At 34.0% G+C, this 26,496-nt stretch overlaps 1 protein-coding gene across 16 annotated transcripts in view; it reads left to right on the top strand.

Annotated features, from left to right (window-relative positions):
- Nucleotides 1-26,496, top strand: part of ADGRL3 (adhesion G protein-coupled receptor L3) — an 846,373-nt gene that overhangs the window by 358,684 nt on the left and 461,193 nt on the right. For all 16 annotated transcript variants that reach the window (XM_037989342.2, XM_037989350.2, XM_073017343.1 and 13 more), the window contains one exon: nucleotides 23,258-23,471. In XM_037989342.2, the coding sequence (XP_037845270.1) occupies nucleotides 23,258-23,471 (214 nt within the window). The remainder of the gene's footprint in view (nucleotides 1-23,257; nucleotides 23,472-26,496) is intronic.

Here is a 26,496-nt window from a genome sequence, read left to right as displayed (position 1 = left end):
CCCAGACTGGAGTTCAGTGGCTTGATTACAGGTCATTGCAGCCTCGAATTCCCAGACTCAAGAGATCCTCCCACCTCAGCCTCCTTAGTAGCTGGGACTACAGGTGCATACCACAACACCTGGCTAATTTTTGTATTTTTCGTAAAGATGGGATTTTGCCTAAGTTCAGGCTCATCTCAAACTCCTGGGCACCAGCAATCTGGCTACTTTGGCCTTCCAGAGTGGTAGAATTACAGGCGTGAGCCAGAGCGTTTGGCCTGTTTTGCTTTCTTATCATTCGTGTGTGACTGGAATATCACTTTTAATATCCTTCAAGACATTTTCCTTTACATTCATAACTTGACTGCTTGACACAGAGGGCCTAGCTTTTGGCCTGTCTCAGCTTTTCATATGCCTTCCTTGCTAAACCTAATCATTCCTAGCTTTTAATTAAAAGTGTGAGATGTGCTACTCTTCCTTTCAATTAAACACCTAGAGACCATTGTAGATTATTAATTGGCCTAATTTCAATATTGTTTTGTCTCTGGGAATAGGGAGACCCTAAGAGGAGAAGAGAGGAGATGGGAAAATGGCCATTTGGTGGAGCAGTTGGAGCACATACATTTATTGATAAAGTTTGTTGTCTTATATGGGCATGGTTCCTGACACCCTAAAACAGTCACAATAGTAACATCAAAGATTACTGATTACAGATCACCATACAGATGTGAAAATAATGACAAATGAAAAGCTTTGTAATATTGTAAGAATGACCAAAATGTGATACAGAGACAGGTAGTGAGTGCATGCCATTGGAAAAATGGCACTAATAGACTTGCTGAATGCAGGGTTGCCACACACTTTCAGTTTGTAAAAAACACAGTATCTGGGAAGTGCAGTGAAGCAAAGCAGAATAAAACAAGGTATTCCAGTGCATGTATATACATACACATACACTGACATGATGTTTGTTCTTTTTATATCATCTATTGTACGGTTTTACTAAAATCTTAGGCTTGCCTTCTTGAAAATGTGTATATTATTAATGAGATGGCCATAAGTGTATATTAATGTTTTGAAGGAGACTTGAAATTCATATTTGATGACATATTATTTTGTCATAATTGATGATGATATGGGAAATAAGTCTTGTATAACTGACAAAAATTGGAACTTAAATAGAAGACAAACTCAGTGTGACTTAGATCAGCTTATGCATGGGATCTCTTCAATATACTTGAATTTGGGCATCTTTTTATTTTTTTTTGAAAATGAAGTCTCACTCTTGTCACCCAGGCTGAAGTGCAGTGGCATGATCTCAGCTCACTGCAACCTCTGCCTTTGGGGTTCAAACAATTGTGCCTCAGCCTCCCAAGTAGCTGGGATTACAGGCACCTGCCAACATGCCCAGCTAATTTTTGTATTTTTAGTAGAGATGGGATTTCACCATGTTGGCCAGGCTGGTCTTGAACTCCTGGCCTCAGGCGATCTGCCTGCCTAGGTCTTCCAAAGTGCTGGGATTACAGGCGTGAGCCACTGTGCCCAGTCGGATTTAGGCATCTATTATATAGATTAGCAATATTACTACTAAAATGATCCTTTTCCACCCTGATTTTCTTGAATTTTCATAGATTTCTAAAATGGAAATCTATGAAATATACCAAGTTTTTCTTGAAATACATGATTTCCAGTTTACAGTTGTGAAAGAGAAAAGTCTAAAATTATATTGATTCAAGGAAAGGTAGGTAAGGGGATTTGCCACAGAACGTTGAACTATAGGAGTTTATTAGTTTGCTAGAGCCATCGCAACAAAGAACCGTAAACTGGGTGTCTTAAAAATAGAAGTTTATTATCTCACAATCCTGTAATCTAGAAATCCAGGATCAGTGTGTTTGCAAGATTGGTTTCTGCTCAGGGCTATGAAGACGAGATTTGTTTCAGTGTCTCTCCTTCGCTTGTAGTTGGCTGTCTTTTCTCTATGTGTGTCTGTGTCCAGACTTCCCCATCTTATAAAGACATGAGTCCTATTGGATTAGGGCCCACCCTAATGATCTCACTTTAACTTAATCACCTCTGTAAAGACCCTATCTTCCAATAAGGTCTTGTTCTTAAGCACTGGGGGTTGGGACTTCAACATAGAAACTTGGAGGGAGTGGGTACAGTTTAACACATAACAGGAAGGAAAGGTTGAATTTAAAATAATGATCTGGAAAAATTTTTTTCCTCTGGCAGGTTTGTACTTGCAATTTTAAGATATTTTTAAGATATCAATCTTTTCTTGGTGTCTGTGGTATGTATTGGAGGAGACTAACAAAATAAATTTTGTCATAAACTGAATACTTTTAGTGTATCTGATGAAGATAAAAATACATAATAAAGCTAAGAGTTATATATAATGAAATTTTGATAGTTTGCAGGAAATTTATCCTTATAAATAATATTTTTGAATAATAGATTTAGTATAAAATTTGTACACATTTACTATTATTGGAATATGTGTATGTAGTTTTATTGCTCCTTTTGACTGTTATTATTAAAGTTTTCTTTTTTCAAGGAAATCTAATCTATTTGCTCAACAAAAATATAACATCCTAACTTATATAATGTGGAATTACCCATATTGTCTCATCAATCACCCATTCATCTTGGACTCTAAGCTTTAAGAACATTATTAATCATTTACTTTACTTCCCATGTTACTTGATAAGGAAGTGGATGTCTAAAGTAGGGAAAGGATTTGCCAAATTCTATGCAATTAGTAGAAAATGCAGGGCAAGAACCCAAATGTTATAGAACAGAAATTCAACAATTTTACAATTTTAAAGGACCTTTGGGTTCATCAGCTCTGTAATTTTCCAGATGAGAGAACTAAGGCTCAGAAAAGTTAAATAATTTGTCAAAGTCATACAGTTAGCTCACTGGTAGAGTAATTACCAAAGTGCAGGCTTAACTGCTGCACTAATTTCTAAATCAGTTCAATCAAGATCATTGTCAAGGGATGTTTTAGTAGCTGCTAGTTTCTGAATGTTTGTGTCCCCCCCAAAAAAAATTTATATCTTGAAAACTGATCACCAATATGATGATATTAGGAGGTGGGGCCTTTGGGAGGTGATAAGATCACAAAGGCAGAGCCCTCATAAATTGCATTAGCGTTCTTATTAAAAAAGGCCCCAGATAGCCGACTTGCCCGTTTTACCATATGAGGTCGTAGCCAGCAGGTGCTGTCTATGAGGAAGGGGTCCTCACTAGACATCATATCTGTCAACACCTTGGTCTTGGACCTCCCAGCCTCCAGAATGAAGAGAAGTACATGTCTGTGGTTTATGAGCCACCTAGTTTATGGTATTTTGTTTTAGTAACCCAAAGAGACTAAGACAAAGCCATAAGTAACCTACATTGATTTCCACAACCCTGTCCTCCAAACAACCCTAAATAAAACTACTAAAAGTTTTAGCAAGTACATGCATAAGTAGGGAAAATAGAGTATGTATCTTGCAGTTTTAGGACTATTGAAGTTGCCCCTCAATTCCTACTGGCCAATTGTTAGGAAGAAAAATTAATAGTAAAGCTTAAACAAGACCCTTTGTCTTCTCACCATCTGAATATTTAGTTAGATTGCTACTTATCCCTTATTCCCTCCTGGAACCTCCATTGAATTCACTGATGTCTTCCTCATACCATTCTTGTTAGGGCAGGAAGTAAATTGAATCTAATTATTAATTTGTTTTGTTGTGGTCTTTTCTCTAATTGTCGTACCTTATATTTTTTCTCGTTCAATTTTCATTTATCTTTGAATTTACCAATTATGTGATTATTGTATTATCTGATTTCATCAGAAATATTCTTTCTCTATCAGTATATAATCTTATCTCCTTTCATTTTTAATTTTTTTTGCACAGCCCCACATCAAATATCTATAAACATTTTTAAGGCTTCTCCAGCAAGACATGCACAAACAAACAAAATAAGAATTATGGTAATTTCTAGAAGTCTATACACTACACTACTCTCCAACCACCTCTCTTCTGATTTTCTTCAAATTATATTAATACTTTGTAACTAAGTTTAATCTTTATATTCAGTGGATCCTAATTTGTATTTTCCTTTCTTTTCTCTTTGAAATTCATGGTCTAACTACCCCCACTATGGTACAGAAACTGTTCTTAATAAGTTGAAGCTGTAGAAGAAAGTCATTGTGAAGTAATTGCTTACGTTTATGGTTGGAGCTCTGAGAAATTGAGAAAATTCCCATGATAATATACTTAAAAAGTGATGAAGTCAGGATTCCTTAACAAAGAATTTCTTCATAGTCTATGTTAGTCCTCCTATAATATACTAAAGCACAAGTTAATGGTCTTTTTTTCAGCCTTCATCCTTATTGAAAATTCTGCACTATTTGATCGTGTTATATCTTTCAGATCCCTTTTCTGCATTTGCTTTTATCAGGCATAAACATGGTTCTCCTCTTGCTTCTTTAACTCCTTTTTTTCTCATGATTCTTTCTTCTATTTCTCTGCCTTCCCTCAAATTTAATCTAATTGTTCAGATGATGTTCACCTATCTTGCCTTTTCTCGAACAGTGGCTGTCTTCAATCTATGGATCGTGACTAATGGTTGCATTAGGAAGTCAGTTTAATGGAATCAGATGAGAATTGTTTTGATAAATCGGAATAGAACAGAGTGAATCTCATATAGCAAGCATTACTTTTGTTTGGAGAGACTTTTTTTCATTATATGTGGCAGTGTGGCAGAGGTGGAGGTGGGGGTGGGGATTTGTATTGGGTTAAGAGAAAATGTATTTCTTAACTATAAGGTCATGGTTAAAAGACTTTCAGAAGCACCTCTCTGACTAGATTGTCTTCCTTGGCATTATTTTTGTGCTTTTTCATAATACGTTTTATGATAAAATTCATGTTTATTTTTTTCACAATACAATTTATTTAGACGTAATTCACATGTCATAAAACTAATTTACCTAAGGTATACAATTCGGTTGGGTTTTATAGTATATTTGTACTGTTGTATGACCATCCTCACAATCTAGAATTTAGAATATTGTAATCATCCCAAAAAGAAAAGCTGTACCTATTAGCTGTCACTCACAGTTTTCCTTCAAACTCCCAAACCTGCTGGGTGCAGTAGAGCATGCCTGTAGTCTATGTACTCAGGAAACTTAGGCAGGAGGATTACTTGAGCTCTGGAATTTGAGACGATCCTGGACAATATAACAATACTTTGTCTCTGATAATGGCATTAATAAAAATACTCCCAAGCCCTAGGCAACTTCTAATCTACTTTCTAACTCTATACCTTTGACTATTCTGGATATTTCACATAAATAGAATAATACAATCTAGTATTTTGTGTCTGGCTTCTTTTATTTGGCATAATGTTTTCAAGGTTAATTCAAGTTATAACATATATCTGTACTTCAATCCTTTTTTTAAAATTTTAATTTTTCTGTTGAGGTGAAAGTCGTATAGCATAAGATTAGCCAGTTTAAAATGTGTACCTATGTGGAACTTAGCACATTCACTATAATGTCCAACAACCAAATATATCAAATTACAGAAATATTTTTACCACCACTTCATTTCTTTTTATTGCTGAAAGACATTACATTGTCTGAATACACTACATTTTATTTATTCATTATTTGATGAACATTTGGATTGTTTTGATTTTTGGCTATCATGATGAATATTGCTACTATGAACATATTTGCACAAGTTTTTGTTGGCAATGTTTTTCCATTCATGAACTTCATGTACCATTTTTAATTTATATAATCATCATTTACATAACTGATTTACATACAAACTTTGTATTTACGGGCTAAATAGTTACTTAGCTTTTAGTATGGCCTTTAAAAATGAGTGAATTTATCTTTGCTGTCTCCCCTGACTTTCACTTTTTCTTCTAGTAATACAGCCATCTCTGTCCATTTTGATACCATCCTGTCCCTTCTCTCCACATCCTGACAGTTAACAAAATTCATAGTAATTTCCTCAAATCTTTCAGGGTTTTATTCTCTTTCTATTTTCATTGCTAACATAATATAATCCAAACTTTTATCCCATCTTACCTGGGTGATTACAATTATCATCTTGTTATTCCTTCTACCATTGCCTCTTTCTAAATTCTCTCAAATTCATGTTGCTCATCTCAGGCATATTATTCTTCCTAATGTGCTGTTAGAACCATATCAAGACTATTCTCAAAGATACCAATGCCTCATCTCTGAAACACCTCCGTATCCTTCATAGTATTATAATTTTGCACCATTACACTTACCACTAATGGACAGTATTAATTTGTGGTTTATATTCTGTCTCTCACAATCAGAAATTAAACTCCATGAGACTAGAAGGTTCTTTCGTTTTTTCCATTTATTTACTTCTATGCTCCAGCTCTTTGCACTGTATCAAGGAACTCAATAATTATTTGTAGAACCAAACCCAGTGTTCTCTTTAACATAATCTAACACATATTCTCCCAGGTCATTTGCATTATTTCTTGTCTTGTATCTGTAGCTATATTACGAAGTTATAGTTCTTGTTATTTCTGAATAAATGCATGTTTTCTTACTTCTATGTTTATTTCAGTTTAAGCCAAGTAAAGAAGTGGGTAAGCATGGAAATAACCGAGGCTGGAAGCCCATGGTGCAGGATTAATGGGGGGTTGCTCAAATGGCCCTTTGTCTTAGAACCTGTAATCAATGTTATCTCAAAAGATATTTACAAATAGTAAAGACGGAGTAGGGGATGCAAGAGACAATCTTGGGGGAAAGGCATAAAATCCAAAGATTTATATAGAAATGGAGACCATAAACACAAGATACATTTACAGACATCAGGTCTATTAAGGGGCTCAAAGGCCAGGTACAGTGGCTCATGCCCATAATCTCAGCATTTTGGGAGGCTGAGGCAGGAGGATCATTTGGGGCCAGGAGTTTGAAACTAGCCTGCGCAACATGACAAGACCCTGTCTCTACAAAATAAAACAAAATAGTAAAATAAAATAAAATAAAATAAAATTATCTTGGTATGGTGGCACCCACCTTTAGTCGCAGCTACTCAGGAGGCTGAGACGAGAGGCTCGCTTAGGCCCAGGAGTTCAAGGCTGCAGTGAGCTATGATTGCACCATGGCACTCCAGCCTGAGTGACAGAGACCCTGTCTCAAAAAATAAAAAAATATTGAAAGTCTCAGACTTAAGGAACCTGGAGAGTTTGCCTTCATGCAAATAGTTATTTTATTAGATACCTGTGTGTACTTAAGGCCCCCAGATGGCTCTCTATGCCTGTGTTCATACCATCACTTCTACCGGGAATGATTTTCTGTATATCTCATATATTCACGTGAAACGCTAGTAGCGTCAAAACATACTAGAAATAGAACATTGACTAATCATTTACTACGTGCCTAGCACTGTGCTTGATAATTGATTTAATTCCAATGAGGGAAATTCAAGTTGTTATCCTCATTTACTATTTACTACTTCAAAAGTTTGAGAAATTTGGTCATGAGTAAATAGCTTTTGGACAAGAATCACAGCATTCATATTCATTACATTCATATTCATCTCCCAGAGAATAAAGCTTCTTTCTTGGCATATAATAAAACTCAACAGCTGTTTGTTGAATGAATGGTTGAGCAGATAGATAAATAAATTGTATTAACTAACAAATAATAAGAGATTCACATTATATGATTTTTCCCAAATGAACTGTTTGTATGTTTTTGAAGATTTTAATAATATTTGTTAGAGAGTTTTTGAAAATTCTTTTGGCTTTTTATAAATCCTTTTTCTTGGCAATACTTGCTGTAATAGATTTATGTTATGGTAAACAAGCCCATAAACCATACAAAATACAATAATCATGCAATTCCTTTCTTTAAAAGTGCAAATATTATCCCAGTGGGTTTAGAGTTCCTCTATGGAAACTGATTAAGGGACCCCAAGTACCAAAGAAACTTTAACTTTTAACAAATACTTTGTGTGCAGTTATTCTTCCCTGAGTCATTTTGTGCTTCAGTGAAAACCACAATTCACTCAGCTTCTCATGGTCTTTTATTGTATTCTGTGTACCACTTTATAGCATAGTCTGTTACTAGACTTACTGAAAACTCTTAGTGTACCCAGATACCGTAACATGAGGAAAGAAACACAATATTAAATGCATATAAATTTAAAAGTAATTTATGAGATAGTATGAATTATCTAAGTGACTACAGATAAAGCTACTTTTAAATATAAATTTTAACAAATACATTTCCCAATCCTTAGAAATTTTAAAACATGGCCTCTGTGACTCGTAGGATTTATTGCAATATGGTATCTCAAAATACTATAAATTAAATAATACACCAGCAAGTTGTGATTAATTAAATTTTTACTTAGTTATGTCACAGTTTTTTGACCCATAAATAGTAGTGTGTTAATTTGTGTCATGTGAAATTAAGCACTTTGGAGATTTATAATTATTTCAAATGTAAGAGTTCCATGATGTCTTTTCAAGGCTCCATCCTGTGATCTGACCTCATCTATGAGACCACCCAAAATAAAGAACTGCTTTCAGCATTTTGAGTTCCCAAGGATCTTTATGTAAATGATCATCTTTTGCCAAAAATTCAGATTTCTTACATGCCAAACTCTTAGGGCACTTGTAAAATAAGATTTATAGGTCATCTGAGCCAAATCTTAGGACCTACATAACAGTTATTTATTAGCACAGAAAGCTAGGGATGTAAAAGCATTTATTCAATAAAAATTCAACACCAACAGTGTGCTAAGCATGGTGTAAGGTATTGCTATCCAGCAGGATATTCTGTCACATTTGAAAGAATAACCCCATTAAGTGTAATGTGTATGTTGCTTATATTGGCCCTAATATTATATAATTTTGAATATTGTGGAAAGTTTCATATTTTTCCAAACTTATTTCCAAATCAGAATTATGAAGTCATCAAATTGAATTTGTGTTATCATCATTATAGTACACAGATTTTAAATATATTTGCATTCTTCTTAGCCATGGCTCCCTATAGAGAAAAAAACTTATTTTCATTTTCCATCTTTCAAATGCCTAAACGTATTTCATAAATGCTAAATAGACATTTAATGCACATTGAATGAGTGAATGATTGTAGGAACATATATCTAATTTCTAATTCTTCCCCCTCTCTATTATTCCCTTCAGGTAATCCCGCTATATTCCTAATGTGATGTAACAGTTTTTTTCTAAATTGATATTCAGGTAATATTAAATTATTTTTTAGCAAAATAGAAATCCATTAATTCATGTTTGCCATCAATTTGTCAACTAGAATATCTTCTTTGGTGTGTCTTTGGAGCATCTTTGGACAAGAAGGCTGTTCAATTAAAACTGATAAATATAAAGAATGAAAGGAAAAATACTTCTTATTGACCTACGTTCAACAAATACGGCTACTAAATTGTTTTCAGTGCTGCAGGCTTGGACATATGTAGCAATCAGAGAAAGCATAGTGACTGTGAAATACTGGATATTATTCACATTTTCTTATGGAATGGCATTTGACTTTAACAATCGTTAACCTCTGTTTCTTGAAACCTCAAGTGGCAGGAAGGCAGTACAAAACTTTGACCATATAAGTGTACAGACAATAAAAATGAAAAATGTTGAAAAATATATTCATAGTTTATTTTTAAAATTGTTTGATTAAAGAGAAATATTTTCATTCTCAAACCAAAAGTCCTTTGTTACTCAACCTGTTTTATAACTAGGGAATTTACACCTATCCAGTCACCGTGAAAGTCTGCTTCAACTCAAACTAAGAGAAAGAGTGCAACTCCATCAGACCTAAACTAAACCATCAGCATTACTAGAAAGATAATTAAAAATGCACATTTTTCATAAAGCAGCCATATGTATATCTGTGTATATTTGTGTGTGTGTGCTTTTTTTAACATCTTGCATATATTGAGAAATCCAGAATAAACAAATAGAATAATTGCAATAAGGTACAGGTGTATGTAACTATCATTCATAAAAATTTATCAGTTTATCACTTTAGAACCTTACCAATTAAGTAGAAATGTTAATTTCAAAACAGTAAAATGTTGGCAAAATGCCTTGTGAACTTACAGTCTAAATACAGTGAGCAAGGTAATTGAAAAAATATTTTATTACAAATATTAAAGGTAGACTCTTATTTAGAGGGTAGAAAAATATCAACAATAATCAATGTCAAACAAGAATCTTGGAGATACTAGAGCACAGCCAAGTTGTTAGTAAATATGAAAATAGATGATCAGAATGATATAATTAACGTTAAACTCAATGAACCAATATGATTTGACAGGAAGATGGGTTGACATACGAAATAATTTTGAATTAATGTATTTCTAATGATGGATGCATTTCTTGAAGTTGGGGTACATTTCTAGGCATTGAGAGGATTCTTTCGTTAAAAACAACTTTCACTTTGTAATCCAAAAATGATAATTTTAGGATTTATTGTTTTTGCTCATGCAAATTTTTTAGAAATAGAAAAATTGGCTAATTTATATGAGAAAATTTTAGTATGTTATTTATTATTAATATTAGAAGGCTTATATATTATTTTTAATGTTTGCAAGCATCATTTTACAGCTGCTTTCTCAGGAATATTCTATTTCACACCAATTTAATTAAAGAACTAAATGTCTCTTTAAAAATGTCAGTTGATATTTTCTTAACCACCTGTATTTGAATATTCTTGCAACGTGATTTGGTGTGATTAAAGTGGAAAAAGGAATGCAGTTTATCCCCTCATTTATCCTTTTTTGGTTTGAATCACAGAAAGCCATTTGTGAATTTAATCATCCTTTCTACTTTCTCCTACAATAAGTTATTGATTCAAGTAAATGTCTGTTTTAAATAATTTGCTTTCAGCTTCCTCTAATGAGAGTTTTAGCAAGACTTAAAGAAATAATTTATTTTGAATAATATAGAGAGCAGATGCTTTATGAGATTTTAAACTTGTGTTCTAGTAATTTTAAAAGTATTCTTGTTTAAAATCATTTTGTATACTCCCACTTTTTTGGGAGAGCCAGAGACAGATACAGAGACAGGTTACCTATGGATAAAACTAGTATGTTGTCTCATGGTATCATATTTTGTTGTGTTTTTCCATCATAGTTCTTGTGGACATTTTGGGGTTATTTAAGTCTTGTGTATTTATTCATTTTTAATGTTTATCTCCTGCCCCCATCTACTTTGTACATTTCATAAACTGATGAAACAATGTGTTATTGACCACTGAAAAGTCACCACCTCGAACAGTGCTCAATTTTTATTTGTTGGACAAATAAATGAAGTTAATCACTGAGGTGAAGGGTTGATATTGATCAGTGAGGAATGTCAGAATATGTATTTCTCAACCACCATTTTGAAAATTCATTTTTCTTTAACAACTTATGTTTATACGTTTAATGAATTGAGGAAACGTGTAGAAATCCAGAACTTTTATTTTAATCTAGTCTAAAAACTCGCTGTGTGGCCCTGAAAAATGTATTTTATTAAGACTTTCTATTAATTTTTTTGTAGATGGGAATATGTGTTTTATTAACCCCAATGGTATATTTTGTGGTTGAGCTGAACAAATATAATAGAGTGCTTTACGTGTCCTGTGTCATTTCATGACAGTTTTCCAACTTATAATCTTTGGTAAAGCCTTTTCACCTGTTTACTGTGATTTCTTTATGTGGTTTTTGAGTCAATTCACACAGCTTTAGAAAGCTAAGTGTGTGAGCTGGTTTTTGGCCTTTCAGAATATTATTGTTGTTGCTATTCCTGTTAGACCATAAAAATTGTTCATTCAGAATATTTCTGATGGCTTTGCTGAGAAGCTTGGGAGAGTTGAGAGTTTCTTCCTAAACGAGCTACATATTTCGTTTTCACTCAAAAGGTCTTCACTAGTGTCCAGAATTATCCGGCATATGATGTGGGGTTTTCTTTTAATCTAGTCTAAACACTTGCTGTGTGGCCCTGAAAAATGTATTTTATTAAGACTTTTTTGAGGGTATATTTTGCGTAGAATTGATGGTTTCATTTTGGCTAATCTATCACAATCTGATTATTTTTTGTGCTTTTTGTGCTTTGGAAAGAAAACTGTCATTAGAACATATGAAAAAGCAAACTGGCTACTCTTCCTGTCCCACATTTCTAGCATTTGGCAATGATCTGGGCTTTCATAGGTTTAGAGACTTGGTTGGTTAATGCATTCCTCATTTACCGATATGACAAGCAGAGATTCACTGTCTTTAGAGTGGGAATTTACATTTAGCGTCTAGTGTGCAGTCAACTTCTTAATAAAAATATGCTTGTGTGGAAACATTGTTAATGAAAATTTCTCTGGAAATAAAATAAAGAATAAGCATTTGATTTTTGTAAGTGGCATAGTCAATTGCAGACTTATTCCTAGCAAATATACTGTAGTGGAATACATGTCAACTTCTAGTTGCTACAAACATGCAATCCGAAACTTTAGTTAGAAAACATTACAATGTGAAAATACAAATTTGGTCAGACTGTTTACAGTTAGGTGTATTGTTCTAATTTCAGGTGGATTACGTAGACGGCAATAGTCCAATTCTGAATGAGTGAATAAAGGGGAATATTTTCCTTTCCAAAGCCATTGTAAAGCTTGTGGATAACGGATTTATAGACATTGTTGTACATGTTTTTCAATGTTGACGATATTACCAAAGAAGTTATTACAAGGTCTCTATTGTGGAAGATTATGCTTCAGAATTAGAAAAGCCTTAGTATTACTTTCCCTAGGGACAAAACAAAACAAAACAAAAATTATATGCCACTGAAAGCTCTTTGTCCTTTCCAGTGAATAATTTGTGTGTGTGTGTGTGTGAGGGAGAGAGAGAGAGAGAGAGAGAGGGAATGTGTGTGTGTGTGTGTGTGTGTGCGCGTGTATGTGTTAGGGAAGTGGGGAGGGATGAGGGAGGGAAGGGAAGAATGTGAATAGATTATGCATTTCTTGATAGCATGTATAATGCAGTGAGGCATTTGTTTGTTGCTTAATAACTCCTTTCCTTCAAAATTAAATTTTCGTATAGTTTTAACTGTTATCTCTGTTTATTCTTCACTAAATTTCCTATGGTTTCTTCTGTTAAAATCTGCATGATTACAGATTTTCTTGGCTCCACCATAAGAATAACATAAACTTTGTAATTGTTGATTTGCAATAAAGAAGAATGATGTTTATATACTGCTATGAAAGTATGCTGAGGCCAGGTGAGGTGGCTTGCCCCTGTCATCTTAGCACTTTGGGAGGCAGAGGTGGGAAAATTGCTTCAGGCCAGGAGTTCGAGACCAGCCTGGGCAACATAGTGAGATACTGTCTCTACAAAAAAAAAAAAAAAAAAAAAAAAAAATTAACCAGGCATGGTGGTGCATGCCTGTAGTTCCGGCTACTAAGGAGGCTGAAGTGGGAGGATCACTTGAGACCAGGAGTTCTAGGTTGTAGTGACATATGATCATGCCACTGTGCTCCAGCCTGGGTGACAGAGTGGGAGCTTGTCTCTTTAAAAAAAAAAAAAAAAAAAAGTATTGTGACCAAATTTGACAGTGAATGTCACATTTTAAAATTGAGGTAATATTTTCTATTTTACTACAGTAGATTTTTATACCAAGATTCATACTAAATTTTATAGTATAATATTAGAGTTAGGAAATAATTCTTAAAATTATATTATTTGTTGTGCTGTTAAGAAAAAAAGTTCCTGCCAGGCACAATAAATGGAATAGAATGTTTAACTTACATTTCATATTCAGGAATTAGATTTCACTTCACTAATGAAATGGGAATCCATAAAGATTATACCGCTGATTATTAGTGCAATATTCTTGTATCACCTTACATATTTCCTAAAAGAAGTTCCCTTTCCTCTTTTCTCTGTGTGTGACACCCAAGGAGAGTTATTGCATCTTGTCTTTATGGTTTTCTAGTTCATGCCTTCTATTCTTCTTATCTTTGTCTAAGCCACAGTTTGGTAAATGGGGATGATAATTTTTCTAAACTGTTATCATTGGGAATTTGAAATAAAGTGATACTTTTAAAGCACCAGCGCATGAAAAACACTTGATAAATGTTACTGATTATCATTGTCATATTGCCCTGAATAGCTCATTCCAGTATCTTCCTCATTAATACCCACACTCTCTTTCCTTCCACCCTAATCTGTTTAAATAATCTATTGTCTAATAATTTTTAAGATTAATTTGATAAATCTTTTTATTATGTCATTGTATTATATCATAATCTTCTATTGCTTTAACTAATTTGAACTATATTCTGTGTCTAACTTTAAGGCTTTCTCTGATTTTACCACTGTTCGGTTCTGTTCCTACCTCCCTTGTAAATACACCTTTCTTTGCTCACATTTTTTGCCTAAAGTATTTTACTATCCCCTCTCCGATATCCACACATACTGTTTCATCTTTAAAGGCCAACTCAAATCTTCTTCCTTCAAGAAATCTTTTTTAAGCACACTAACACATGTTTATTTGATTTCTCTGAAATTCTTACTTTTTATCTGTTCCACATCATTCTGCTTTATAATGCTTTAAGCTTTGCATAGGCATGTATTCATTCTTTCTCCAGCTACAAGCTTCTAGAGTCCCATGGAGACAGAAAGATTCATAGTATCCATGTTCTGGGTCATCAACCTATCTCTTCTCTCCTGCTCTGAACTTTCCCCCTTCTGGTCTTGTTACTCATGAGTAACATCCCTTGCCTTTGGGAGCTTGCTACACATATGTGAAGTTTTTTTTTTTGAGACGGAGTCTTGCTCTGTCGCCCAGGCTGGAGTGCAGTGGCCGGATCTCAGCTCACTGCAAGCTCCGCCTCCCGGGTTTACGCCATTCTCCTGCCTCAGCCTCCCGAGTAGCTGGGACTACAGGCGCCCGCCATCTCGCCCGGCTAGTTTTTTTGTATTTTTTAGTAGAGACGGGGTTTCACCGTGTTAGCCAGGATGGTCTCGATCTCCTGACCTCGTGATCCGCCCGTCTCGGCCTCCCAAAGTGCTGGGATTACAGGCTTGAGCCACCGCGCCCAGCCACATATGTGAAGTTTTATCGTTTCCTTTATTTCACATGTTAACTCTGAAGCTTCTGCTAGACTCTTGGAACTCCATCCCATATAGGACCACTCCTAGGCCTGAGATAATACCTAATGTGAAGAGAGACTTTAGATGACACCCATGTCTTATGTGTAATAACTCCCAGCATCCACGTTGTAAGGGATCAATATGCATTTAGAATTAAATTGGAATATTTTAAGAAATTTCTTTTGAACTAAATAATTCTTTTCAGTGGATTCTTGTTTATCTTGAAATTACAGTTCTTACTCTTAAGAACATGTTGAACAGCTGGTTTGGAATTTTTGACATTTAGAAGATTGGGAAAATTGTGATATGTGAAATTTGATAAAATTTTAGAAATGTTATTCCTCATGAATTGGAAGACAATGTGGAAAGTGATTTTTATTAAATGCTGAAATGCTATAGTAAGTAGATATGGAATGCATGTATTCAAACACTTGCTGCTTTTTTAGGCAGTCTTCACATAGACAATTTCATTTGAAAGTCACAGCTTTGTGTAAGTGCTCTCAAAAAGGATGAGGTTCATGATGAAGCTCCACAAGTCAAAAGAATAGCTGCTTAATTGTTTTATGATGTAACACTCATTAGGACTTTTTTTCTATAAGTTCAGAAACTTTATATTAAAACATCTGAATTTCATGCTTTTCTTTTGACCTCTGAACATAATTGTCTTCGGTTATTCTTTCAGGGTGTCAGTTTTAATTGTCACTTTGTTACACTTAGTTAAATGCTAAAATACCATTTAAATTATATGTATTCTTTTTTGAAATAGATTTGTTAGAATTCAGTGTATTAGAAGCTTACTGATAGCATATGTACTTTTAAAGAGAGTAGATGATGGGTTATTTCTTTCGCTTACCAGTGTTGTTTTTGCTGCCAGGTGTTTTGGATTAGATTTTCAGAGCACATTTCTTAAAACTTAGATAAATGTGTTGGCATGTAAAATGACACAGAAAAAATACATGTATTTAAGAAAATTATGTCAAAGGCTCGGCTGAAACTTAAAATTGGTAGTATTTACTTTTTGGCAGCATTTAAGTAATATATTTTTCAAAGGCATGCCAATAAGTAGAATCATGTCCACTTTCAAATATGTAAGTGTTCGTATCTATAATTAGGAAACTCTTGTAGAATCATTAGCCTTGACTTACAATTATTTTAATTAACTTCTTCCTCAGAGGAATCAAATCTGTTTCATTTTTATTTTTTAATTTTCAAAAGAGCTCTTTTTTTTTCTTATGATCAGTGAGATACAGGGGGAAAAATCGTTTTTAGCACCTATTAGTAATTCAGCACTGTTTCCATAAAAATACTAATAGCCTAAATGCTGTTTAAGCAAACGGTTGGTAATACTAGACTATTTGTATTCATAATATTTTTATTTCATTGATTTGGTAATTTTTCAATATCTATCTAACAGTTTCAGTGTCAATTCTTTAAACATTCCTTCAGGCTTGGTTCTGAACTGTATTGTATAGCCAAAAACTCTGTGGCTTAAAACAATAAACTTTTATTATCTTCCACAGTTTCTGTATGTTAGGAGTCCAGGAGTAGTTTAACTAATTGGGTATAGCTCGGGTGTCTCGTGGGGTTGCATTTGCCTGAAGGAAGGCTTTCTGGTGTAGAAAGATCAGCCTCCAAGGTGCCTCTCTCATGTGCCTCCCAAGTTTATCCTGGGGGCCTCAGTTCTTTGCTCCCTGGACCTCTCCATAGGACTGTTTGAGTGCTCTCAAGATATGATAGTTGGCTTTGCACAAAACAAGGGACCCAAGGGAGACTGAAGTGACAATGTGTTTTTAATGAACTACTCTCTGAAATCATATACTCAATTTATACAACACGAAGTCCTTTAGAAGCGATTCACTCAGTACATCCACATTCAAAAGGAAAGGGAAGAATACTGGAAGAGTATCAAAGAACTGTGAACACATTTTAAAACTGCCAAATGTATTGATGGCTGTTGTGAAAGTTTGGTTCTTGTCTTCTTAGTTTAAAGAATTTAAATAAGAGACACACAGCAATGGAGATGCAGCATGGAGCAATTTATGGCAAAGAAGAAAGAATATTTTGAAAGTTAGGTGCAGAATAGACAGTATACCCTGAGAGATGATTCAGAGAGGGCTGCTCATAAGGATGAGACAACCAGTGTTACTGGGAAAACTCCCTTTATGGGAGTCATCTTACATGATTATTCATGAGAGGGTGGGAAGAGGTGTTACTAGTAAGCATGTTCTGAGTGGTCCTCTGGGTGCATATGCGCAGTAGCTGTACATGCTTGTTCATACATCACATGTCTCATTAGCATCTTAAATCTCCATCCAGGGGTGTTTTTTTCACTATTATAACCAGCAAAGAGTAAGTTTGAGGACAGGTAAAATCAAAATGTGCATGTCCTCCATGGGACAATTCCCTCCTAGAGATAGCTCTTCTTGAATGAGCTTGACTGCAATGTGAGTACTGAAAGGATTGCTCTTAAAGGGCCACAGTTGCTGCATCTCCAGGACATGGTCACTTCCTTGATTACCTATCCTGACTCACTTTGACCTCTTTAAATATCTGCACTCCCTCTCTAGATTAGCTCATCTACTGCTGTGATTTTTAAGCACTACCTTTTAACTGTCAGATTAATGAAAATCACTCTTCTGATTCATAGACTTGTATATTTAACTTCCTACCAAATTTTGTTCATGACACTAAAATCTAACCATTTGCTTATGTCAGAAACCTGATAGCCATTCTTGTCACTCTCTTCCTTACCTTTCATGTTCAGTCTGTCATCAAATCATATAATTCTTTGTTCCTAAACGTTGATCAAATACATTCTTTGTCATTACCCATTTAAAACAACCATCTTTGCTTATCTTTATTACTACAAAATAGTCTTCTAATTTGCATTTCTTATTGATTCTTTTGTAAAAAATTTTTTGATAGATTTCTTGTCTTGTTTTTAATACACAGGATTTGCAGTAAACGAAATATGAAGGGAAGGAAATGGAAAATAAATAAAAATATAAGCTATTTTGCTGATGCTTTTATAATTGTAGCAAACAGACAAATTGGGCAGTCTGAAGATTTTCATCTCTACTATATGGAGATTAGGCTGTAGGCCTTATTCTTTTTCTTTTAATTTTATTTTATTTTATTTTATTTTAAGTTCTGGGATACATGTGCAGAACATGCAGGTTTGTTACATAGGTAAATGGCACCATGGTGGTTTGCTGCACCTATCAATCCATCACCTAGGTATTAAGCCGTGCATGCTTTAGCTATTTATCCTGGTGCTCTCCTTCCCCCCGCCCCTGCCCCCAGGCCCCAGTATGTGTTGTTCCCCTCCCTGTCTCCATGTGTTCTCATTGTTCAGCTCCTACTTATAAGTGAAAACATGTGGTGTTTCGTTTTGTGTTCCTGTGTTAGTTTGCTGAGGATCACGCCTTCGAGCTCCATTCATGTACTTGCAAAAGGCATGATCTCATTCCTTTTTATGATTGCATAGTATTCCGTGGTGTATATGTACCATATTTTCTGTACCCAGTCTACCATTAATGTGTAACCCTCATTTTTGAGTGGATCACTCAGTGTAGAGCAATGCATGAAAAAAAAAAAAAAAAAAAGACAGATTTGACTAGGACTTTGAAGACTTGGCTCAGGGAGAGACAAAAAAATGCTTGATTCATCTATCATGTAATTATTTGCATTCCCTTCCGCCAGTGTAGTGGCAGGTGATTTAGTCCATATAGTCAAAATCTTCCTTGAAAATACATGAAATGCCCTTCTCTATATTTCTCCCATGAATAAGGAGCACCTTCTTCAAGTTGTCAGTGACCACTGATGTTTCGACTTCTTTGTTCATCCCTCTTCTCTTACTCTATAGATACGCACTTAGCTACTTTATATATTAACATGGTTTTACCCTATATTCTACTCCTGAATTCTAGACTCATGCATCCAACTGATTATTAACCATTTGCAGGTATCCTAACACCTAAAATTTAATGCATTTCAACTGAATTAATTATATTTGTTATAACCTCAACCAATTAATTGGCTACTTGCCTCTTAGACTGTGTTTAGTCTTTTACTTATTGATATGTTTTGTACCATAATTGCATGTCTGAAGTAATATTCCCTTCTTTGAAAGCCCCCTGTTTATAACCTAGGATTACCTTGGCAAGTCTCTGACCCCAGTCCTTGGAGACCAAGAGGAATCACCTGACTCTTGATTGGTCGCCTACTTCTATCCTCCTCACTTCCCATTCCTAGTCTGGTATCTTTAGTTATCACACACAAGTTCATCAAGGACTTATAGCATATTGAGTCAAAAAGCAACAAATAGGTTTATCAGTAAGGGAGAGAGCCCAAGGAGAAGGAAACAGAACAACAAGAGGTTTCAGTAATGAAGTGGCTAAAATCTCAGAAAAGAAGTAAAAAATCAGATTAATGTCTGTGGAAAACAAGTGAGCAAGAATAGGGAGCTATTTCCATGATCAAAAGAACTTTTCACTAGCTGTATGTTTGATATGAAATTTGGAAACTTTCTGAGGTTCTGGCATCTTTATCAGAGAAGTTTAATTAGTTCATGTCCCTTTAGTCAGTCCTGTGGTCAGTGAGTAGTTCCGAAGTGTGGCATCCTAGCGGAGGTTTCCAGATTTCGCATCTAAACCTTTTCCAATTTATTCAGCAGATATTTATTACACACCTAATAGATGACACTGTAATCTTTGATATAACAGATTACCTCGTGGAATAAAAATGGGAAGGAGCATAAGAAGGTATGTATATGCCTTCTTTGCTCGAAATTATTACGTTATGAGCCAGTCCACAATGCCCAATGCAATGTTAACCTGGCACAACATGCAGTAGACTATTTGACTGATTACTCTGCATTTGAATTGTTGGCGTTTTCCGTGTTTTAGTGTTTTCCTCTTCTAACCACGTCTTTCCATTAGTAGCATGATAACTGAATGGCAGAAACCTTTTCTTAACAAAAATCTTTTTTTTTTTCCTTTGGAGTTTGGTTGTTATTAAAACAGTAAAATAATTAAAAGTAATTTAAATAGCTAATTAGATAATCTTATAGAGTAGTTTCCAGCAATACATTCCCATTAACAAATTTCCTTAAACAAAGCACGCATCGTTTATGGAGTGCAGTTTGTCACTGGGTTACTGATGATATAAATGCAATTATACACTTAGTGGAAGAAAGCGTACACAAATAAACTCTGGTTCTCCATAAAAATTGTCATATCCATAACTGTTGAATCATTCTTACAAGTCCAAAAGATACATGGAAAATTTGGGCCTCAACATTTTAATTGACTTTGCAACTGTCTAGTGTCTGGTACTAAATCATATTTTTGACAATGAAGATCCAAATTAAAGTTATGCCATTGTTTTGACAAAACTGACCCATGAGTTTATAAACCAAATTCTCCACTTAGTGAAACAAATGCTTTTTGCTAATTTGTTGTTTTATTGTTACATTAACCTTTTTTTTGTTGTTTATAAAAAAACAACTTAATTGACTAATTTAGTCAACATACTATAGCTAGATAATGAATTCAATGTTTGGAAACAGTTTCAATGTGATTTTTTATAAAATGTTTTTAAAGGTTAAGAAACAATTTGTCTCTTAATAAATGTGTAAAAATTTACTCTAAAACATTCTGAGAATTCTGATATTAAGGACTTTTGTGAAAACAAAAACAAAAACACCTCTATGTCCCATTTAAATTCACCAAAGTCCTTTTTTTAATTCAATGATTCTATTATATAAGACTTTAAATACACTATTGAAAATGTCTATATCCATGAAAATAGAATCTCAGTATTGAAAAGGACTTCAGATTTAAATAAGCATCCAATTTCTGAGTGACAAAGAATTTTAAGGACAATAGAAAGGCACGTATCAGAAATTTAGTGTCTATTGTGAGAGTACCTTCCCAAGTGTTGACACAACAACAAACTTTAAAAATAACATTACAACCAACGTTTAATTGTGCTCACTCTCTTCAGTCAATGCTGTGGACATGCTAGATTCTTCTATGGGTGTGTATGTGTATGCACGAGAGAGAGAGAGAGAGAGAGAGAGAGAGAGAGAGGGAGAAATAAAATGTTGAACCCCAGCTAGAATGGAATTAACTGTGCAGTGCAGCTTAAAGAACTTCAAGTGACCTGTTAACCTGTTAAGAAGTTTTGCCTAGGGTCTATGGTACAATCATACTTTTTCAAAAATATCATACAAATGAGATGAAAACCCGTATCACTCTCAACTTTTAAATTACAGGTATATTTCACAAACCAAATCAATATTTTCTCTAAACTTTAAGTGAAAATATTTATAGTTACATGTTTTTCTTTGCCCCTCCATTTTTCACCTCCCTGCCTCTCTCCTCCCTTCTTTTCACATTTCATGCTTCGTAAAAAAGCCAAAAGAAGACAAGCACATATTTATTTAAATAGATGTCTTTTGTGCATGTGCATATTGGTGATTTAATCAACTATAAATGCACATTTAAGCTATCACATGTTTCTCTATAACTGATTCTCTTAATGTGGAAATCAACTTATTTGACAGTTAGTAAACACTTCATTTAAAATTTTAATTACATACTTATAAAAGAAGATTTGTTGAGTTATCATTACTTAACATTTGACTCTTTCCCAATAATGCAGTGATTATGTTCACAATCTTGGAGAGGGAAACTGTTAAACTTGACAGGAAAAGGCAGACATTTTTCTGTATAAAACTTAAATATAGATGTCCAGCAAACATCTAAAATTAAACATCAAGCTGGAAAAAGTGTATTTCTCATAAATGTAAAGGACAAATGTTTATTTTTCTTTTACAAAAAAACTTTTATAACAGTAAACTTTACATAAATGTAAGCAACCATTCACGAATAAAAGCAATATGAAAGATCAATAAACATATGAAAATATATTCCACAGTACAAGTGAAGTAGTACAAGTTAAAGATATTATACCATTCTTTATCAAATTGACAAAACTTAAAGGAATTGATAATATTTAGTTTTGAAAAAGAAAGTATTGTTGGTAGAAAGTATACATTTTCAAGTTTATTTGAAATCTATTGGTATTTGCCAGATTTGAAATGTATTGCCCTCTTGATCCATCGATCTCATTTTTTAGAAATATACCATAAAATGTATTTGAATAATTAGGTTTTCTCAAATATATTACCGCCAAGGTGCACAGATAGGTTTAGGCTTCCTTGCAGTATTATGACACAAAAACACCAAGACCTTTCCAAGTGTCCATGAACATAGGACCAATTAAATAATTTATATTTTTATGAGATGTAGCCATTAAAAATGAAGGAAACAATATCCAGATATGGAAAGATTTCCATCATATATCATTATATTTATAAATAAAATAATACAAAATATCAAACAATGTGTATAGTGTGATACTACCTGAGTAAAATTACCAGAGTAAAATGAAACGAGGAGTGGGAGAACACACACATGTCTGTTTCTGTGAAGAAAATTATAATTTGGAGGTCTCCACATGAGTAACTAGTTACCTGTTGACTTTAGGGGAAGAGTATGGGGAGGAGCTAAAGGAAAATATAAGTTTTCCTCCAAACAAATCTCCATTTTCTTAAATAAATAGCATGTATTAGTTCTACAGTGAAATCATGAAGTATTGCCTCAAACAATGGAAATATGTTGTAAAATTGAAATAGATTAAGTATATTTAAAGTCAACAATAGTGCAATTTTTCATTGATGATTTTGTTATTAAAAAGAGAGAAGAAAGGAACACTTGCAAGGTTTATCTGAATATCTGATTGTATAAACTGGATGATATCTCTATCTAGTTTTAATCTGACACACCAGGCCAAGAGTTTAATACAAAATCGACAGTACCTTTTTCCATTTATAAGAAAAACAAATGTGATAAAGATTTTAAGAACTGTTTTTGTTAAAATAGAATAAAAATAGTTATAAAGTTACTGAATAGAAAAATATTCTAGTTTAATTAAAATTATGAATCTTAACTGCTTTGTATCTTGGTATTGATTTACCCCAAACACTGGAAAAGCAAACACATGCAATCTTCCTTTGTATGTGGTAAGAATGGCATCTCTTTTCTTCTTCCTCCTTTTGGCAGCTTTCAGCCGTGCCCCAATTCCGATGGCTGTGGTCCGCAGAGAGCTATCCTGTGAGAGCTATCCTATAGAGCTCCGCTGTCCAGGAACAGACGTCATCATGATAGAAAGTGCGAACTATGGCAGGACTGATGACAAAATTTGTGACTCTGACCCTGCTCAGATGGAGAATATCCGATGTTATCTGCCAGATGCCTATAAGATTATGTCTCAAAGGTATGATACTTCTAATATTCTTTTCTTTGTGCATAATATAAACCTTCAACGTGCATCTGTGTTACATATTGAACATAAGAACATAAACAGTGTTATGTATTTTAGGATATTTTGAAATAGTTTTCCATATCTGACTATTCCCTATATCACCAAAATGCTAATTGCAAACAGCATTTGGAAAGTATTACAATTTACTGGATTATCTATTACATTTCACGGTCTGCAAGACATTGCATGCTGTTATTTTGATAGTGTTCTGTAGAACTGAGTTCATTACATGAGAGAATAAATGTATTTTTCACAATTTGCAGAAATAGGATTTTCTCCAAATATGGCAGAAAAATTATTTTACTGCTAACAATAACTTTCTAATAATGTAGGGAAAAAAAGAAGTAAAAATTAATAGGTAATTTTATAATCATTAATCAAAATATAGTAAGAGTATTGATTAAGGATTAGTTGGCCATGGAAAATAATTTAAAAAGTATTCTTTTGCTATTCAGCATATGAAATTAATTTAAATATTTGAGCAATCTAAATATGGCCATATTAACATAACATAAATATAAATATATAATATCAGTGGGTAAGAAAAATATTTTTGATTCGGAAAAGACTGGTCAATAGGAATGCATATTATATAAGGCTTAAATTATATTAAAATTTCTTGATAAGTTAGATATATATTATATATCTCTTAGATATTTGTTCACTATTACCATGCTTTCTTGGAAATCAGTGATAAAGTCATTCATTTACTATAAGCCTACAGCTATTCAGTTATTTCTTTTTCTTCTCTTATTTAATGACTTTTTAAAATATAGGGGAAACTATATTTTAGATAAAACTAAATAAATTGAAGTCTAAAGACAAAAACGGTAGATTTCAAGGTTGCTCTCTCTTGTATTTAAGAAAGCCTTCCTTATTTTTCACCTTTTGTCTTCTTCATATTCAAAATTCTGGCAAGTATTTTTGTGTGTAATTAATACATTCATAGTCAATATCTTATTTTTATAAATTACTGTTGTATAAACTATTAATACAAGTTATAATATGTCAAGTTTTTGATGATCAAGGCATCTGAGGAGTACTTGAAGGATAATGAAATCTGGGCAAATCTGAGGGCTTTTAGTTGTCTATTACTAAAATGACGGCTCATGCTAAGGTGAGCATTAATAAGAAATAAGATATTAAAATTAGAGATTTCATTTGATAAAAGTTTGGTTGCATCTTGTTGTTCGTGTGTGCCTCTATCATTGTTACATGTTTGATATACGTATCTCCAACTATATTAAATGCTATGCCTGAAAGACTTCTAATTATTTCATTGTCTGTAGGTATTTTAATGGCATTTCAGGAGTGGTTTTCTATGAGTACTATTCAGTGGGCACTAGGACTAAATTGTTATGTTTATTTGTTTTAGTTAATCAAACATAAGATTCTGTAGAATTCATTTGGAATGTGGGTTGAGAAGGAAATTCTGCCTTTCTCTGATTCATTTGTCACTTAAAATGTCATAGAAGCGGCTCAAGCCTGTAATCCCAGCACTTTGGGAGGCCGAGACGGGCGGATCACGAGGTCAGGAGATCGAGACCATCCTGGCTAACACAGTGAAACCCCGTCTCTACTAAAAACACAAAAAACTAGCCGGGCGAGGTGGCGGGCGCCTGTAGTCCCCGCTACTCGGGAGGCTGAGGCAGGAGAATGGCGTAAACCCGGGAGGCGGAGCTTGCAGTGAGCTGAGATCCGGCCACTGCACTCAAGCCCGGGCGACAGAGCAAGACTCCGTCTCAAAAAAAAAAAAAAAAAAAAAAAAAAAAAATGTCATAGAAGCATTAGCTCTTTCATCTCTGTATGATTTTCACTGAAATCGTTTTAATCCTTTCATTGATATCATTAACGACTCCAAAAATAAGCCTTTAATCTTATAATTATTTCAGGAAAGTAGTTATAACGGATCCTTTAGAGCCCTTGAACTATATGGGATGCGTACACTAAGTGACAAATCTGTAGAGTAAAAATACTTTAAGCACCGTTAGTAAATCATTTGTGTAAGCCCTCCTGGTGGTTTCACAAATATGAGTTGTCAGTTAGCTGAAATAACTGTGGTTAATTCTCCATGGAAGCAAGTTTCTCACTTGCCTTTTAACTATTAAATGTACTACATTTAGACTTGTCCAAAGTAAACGTTTTTGACTCTCTGAGAAAACAAATCAGGTTCTATTTTGTAAGCTCCCAAGAGACGCGATGGTCATGGTCATTTAAGCTGCTTTATAATGAACTTAGTTACAGTATTATGCCAACCACAGCATGTTAAATAGTGCTAATAATTACTACTTATGATATGGACATCATACTAATGGTATAAACAGTTTAAATAGATTAAAGCATTTAAACTGAAATCATAATGGAAAACATGTTTTTTTAAAAGGTATCTTAATTCTTTTCTTTTGCTTAAACTTCTAGAAAGAGACTGTATCAGAGTCTAAACATTTCTAAGCGTGTCTTATGAAGGATTGTTACTCAGTATAAACAGCATTATTATCACTGTATTCGTGTATAACCTTGTTTAAAAAGCCCATAACTTGCTTCAGCTTGATGCAGTAGACAGATGCCCCAGGCAAGGAGCGACATGAAATGTCATTGAGGCAGATGTTTGAATACACATTGAACAAAGGCCTACATTAAACTGCATACTGACGTGTAAATTAAAGCTAGGTGTGAAAAATTTGGAAGTTGAATTGAAAGGCTGTAACTCTTGATTTCCATATTTTTCTTCAGTGGAGCTATGTAATCTGATATATGCTCTAGAGAAGCCACTTTCTTCATTGCTTCCCAGATTTCATGTTCTCCAATCACATGTGCTCTCATGCCATTCTGTCCACCACCCACCAATAGTCCATGCTTTACCTCTGTTTCATTATCTTACCAGATAACTTGTTAAAATATCACAACAGATTTATTTGTCCTTCTCAGGAACTTATACTTTTACTCAATTATTATCATCTACATCCCTCTTTAATCT

The sequence above is a fragment of the Chlorocebus sabaeus genome, chromosome 7 (genome assembly GCF_047675955.1).
Source record: "Chlorocebus sabaeus isolate Y175 chromosome 7, mChlSab1.0.hap1, whole genome shotgun sequence".
NCBI lineage: Eukaryota > Metazoa > Chordata > Mammalia > Primates > Cercopithecidae > Chlorocebus > Chlorocebus sabaeus.
This window is presented reverse-complemented; position numbering and strand designations above follow the sequence as displayed.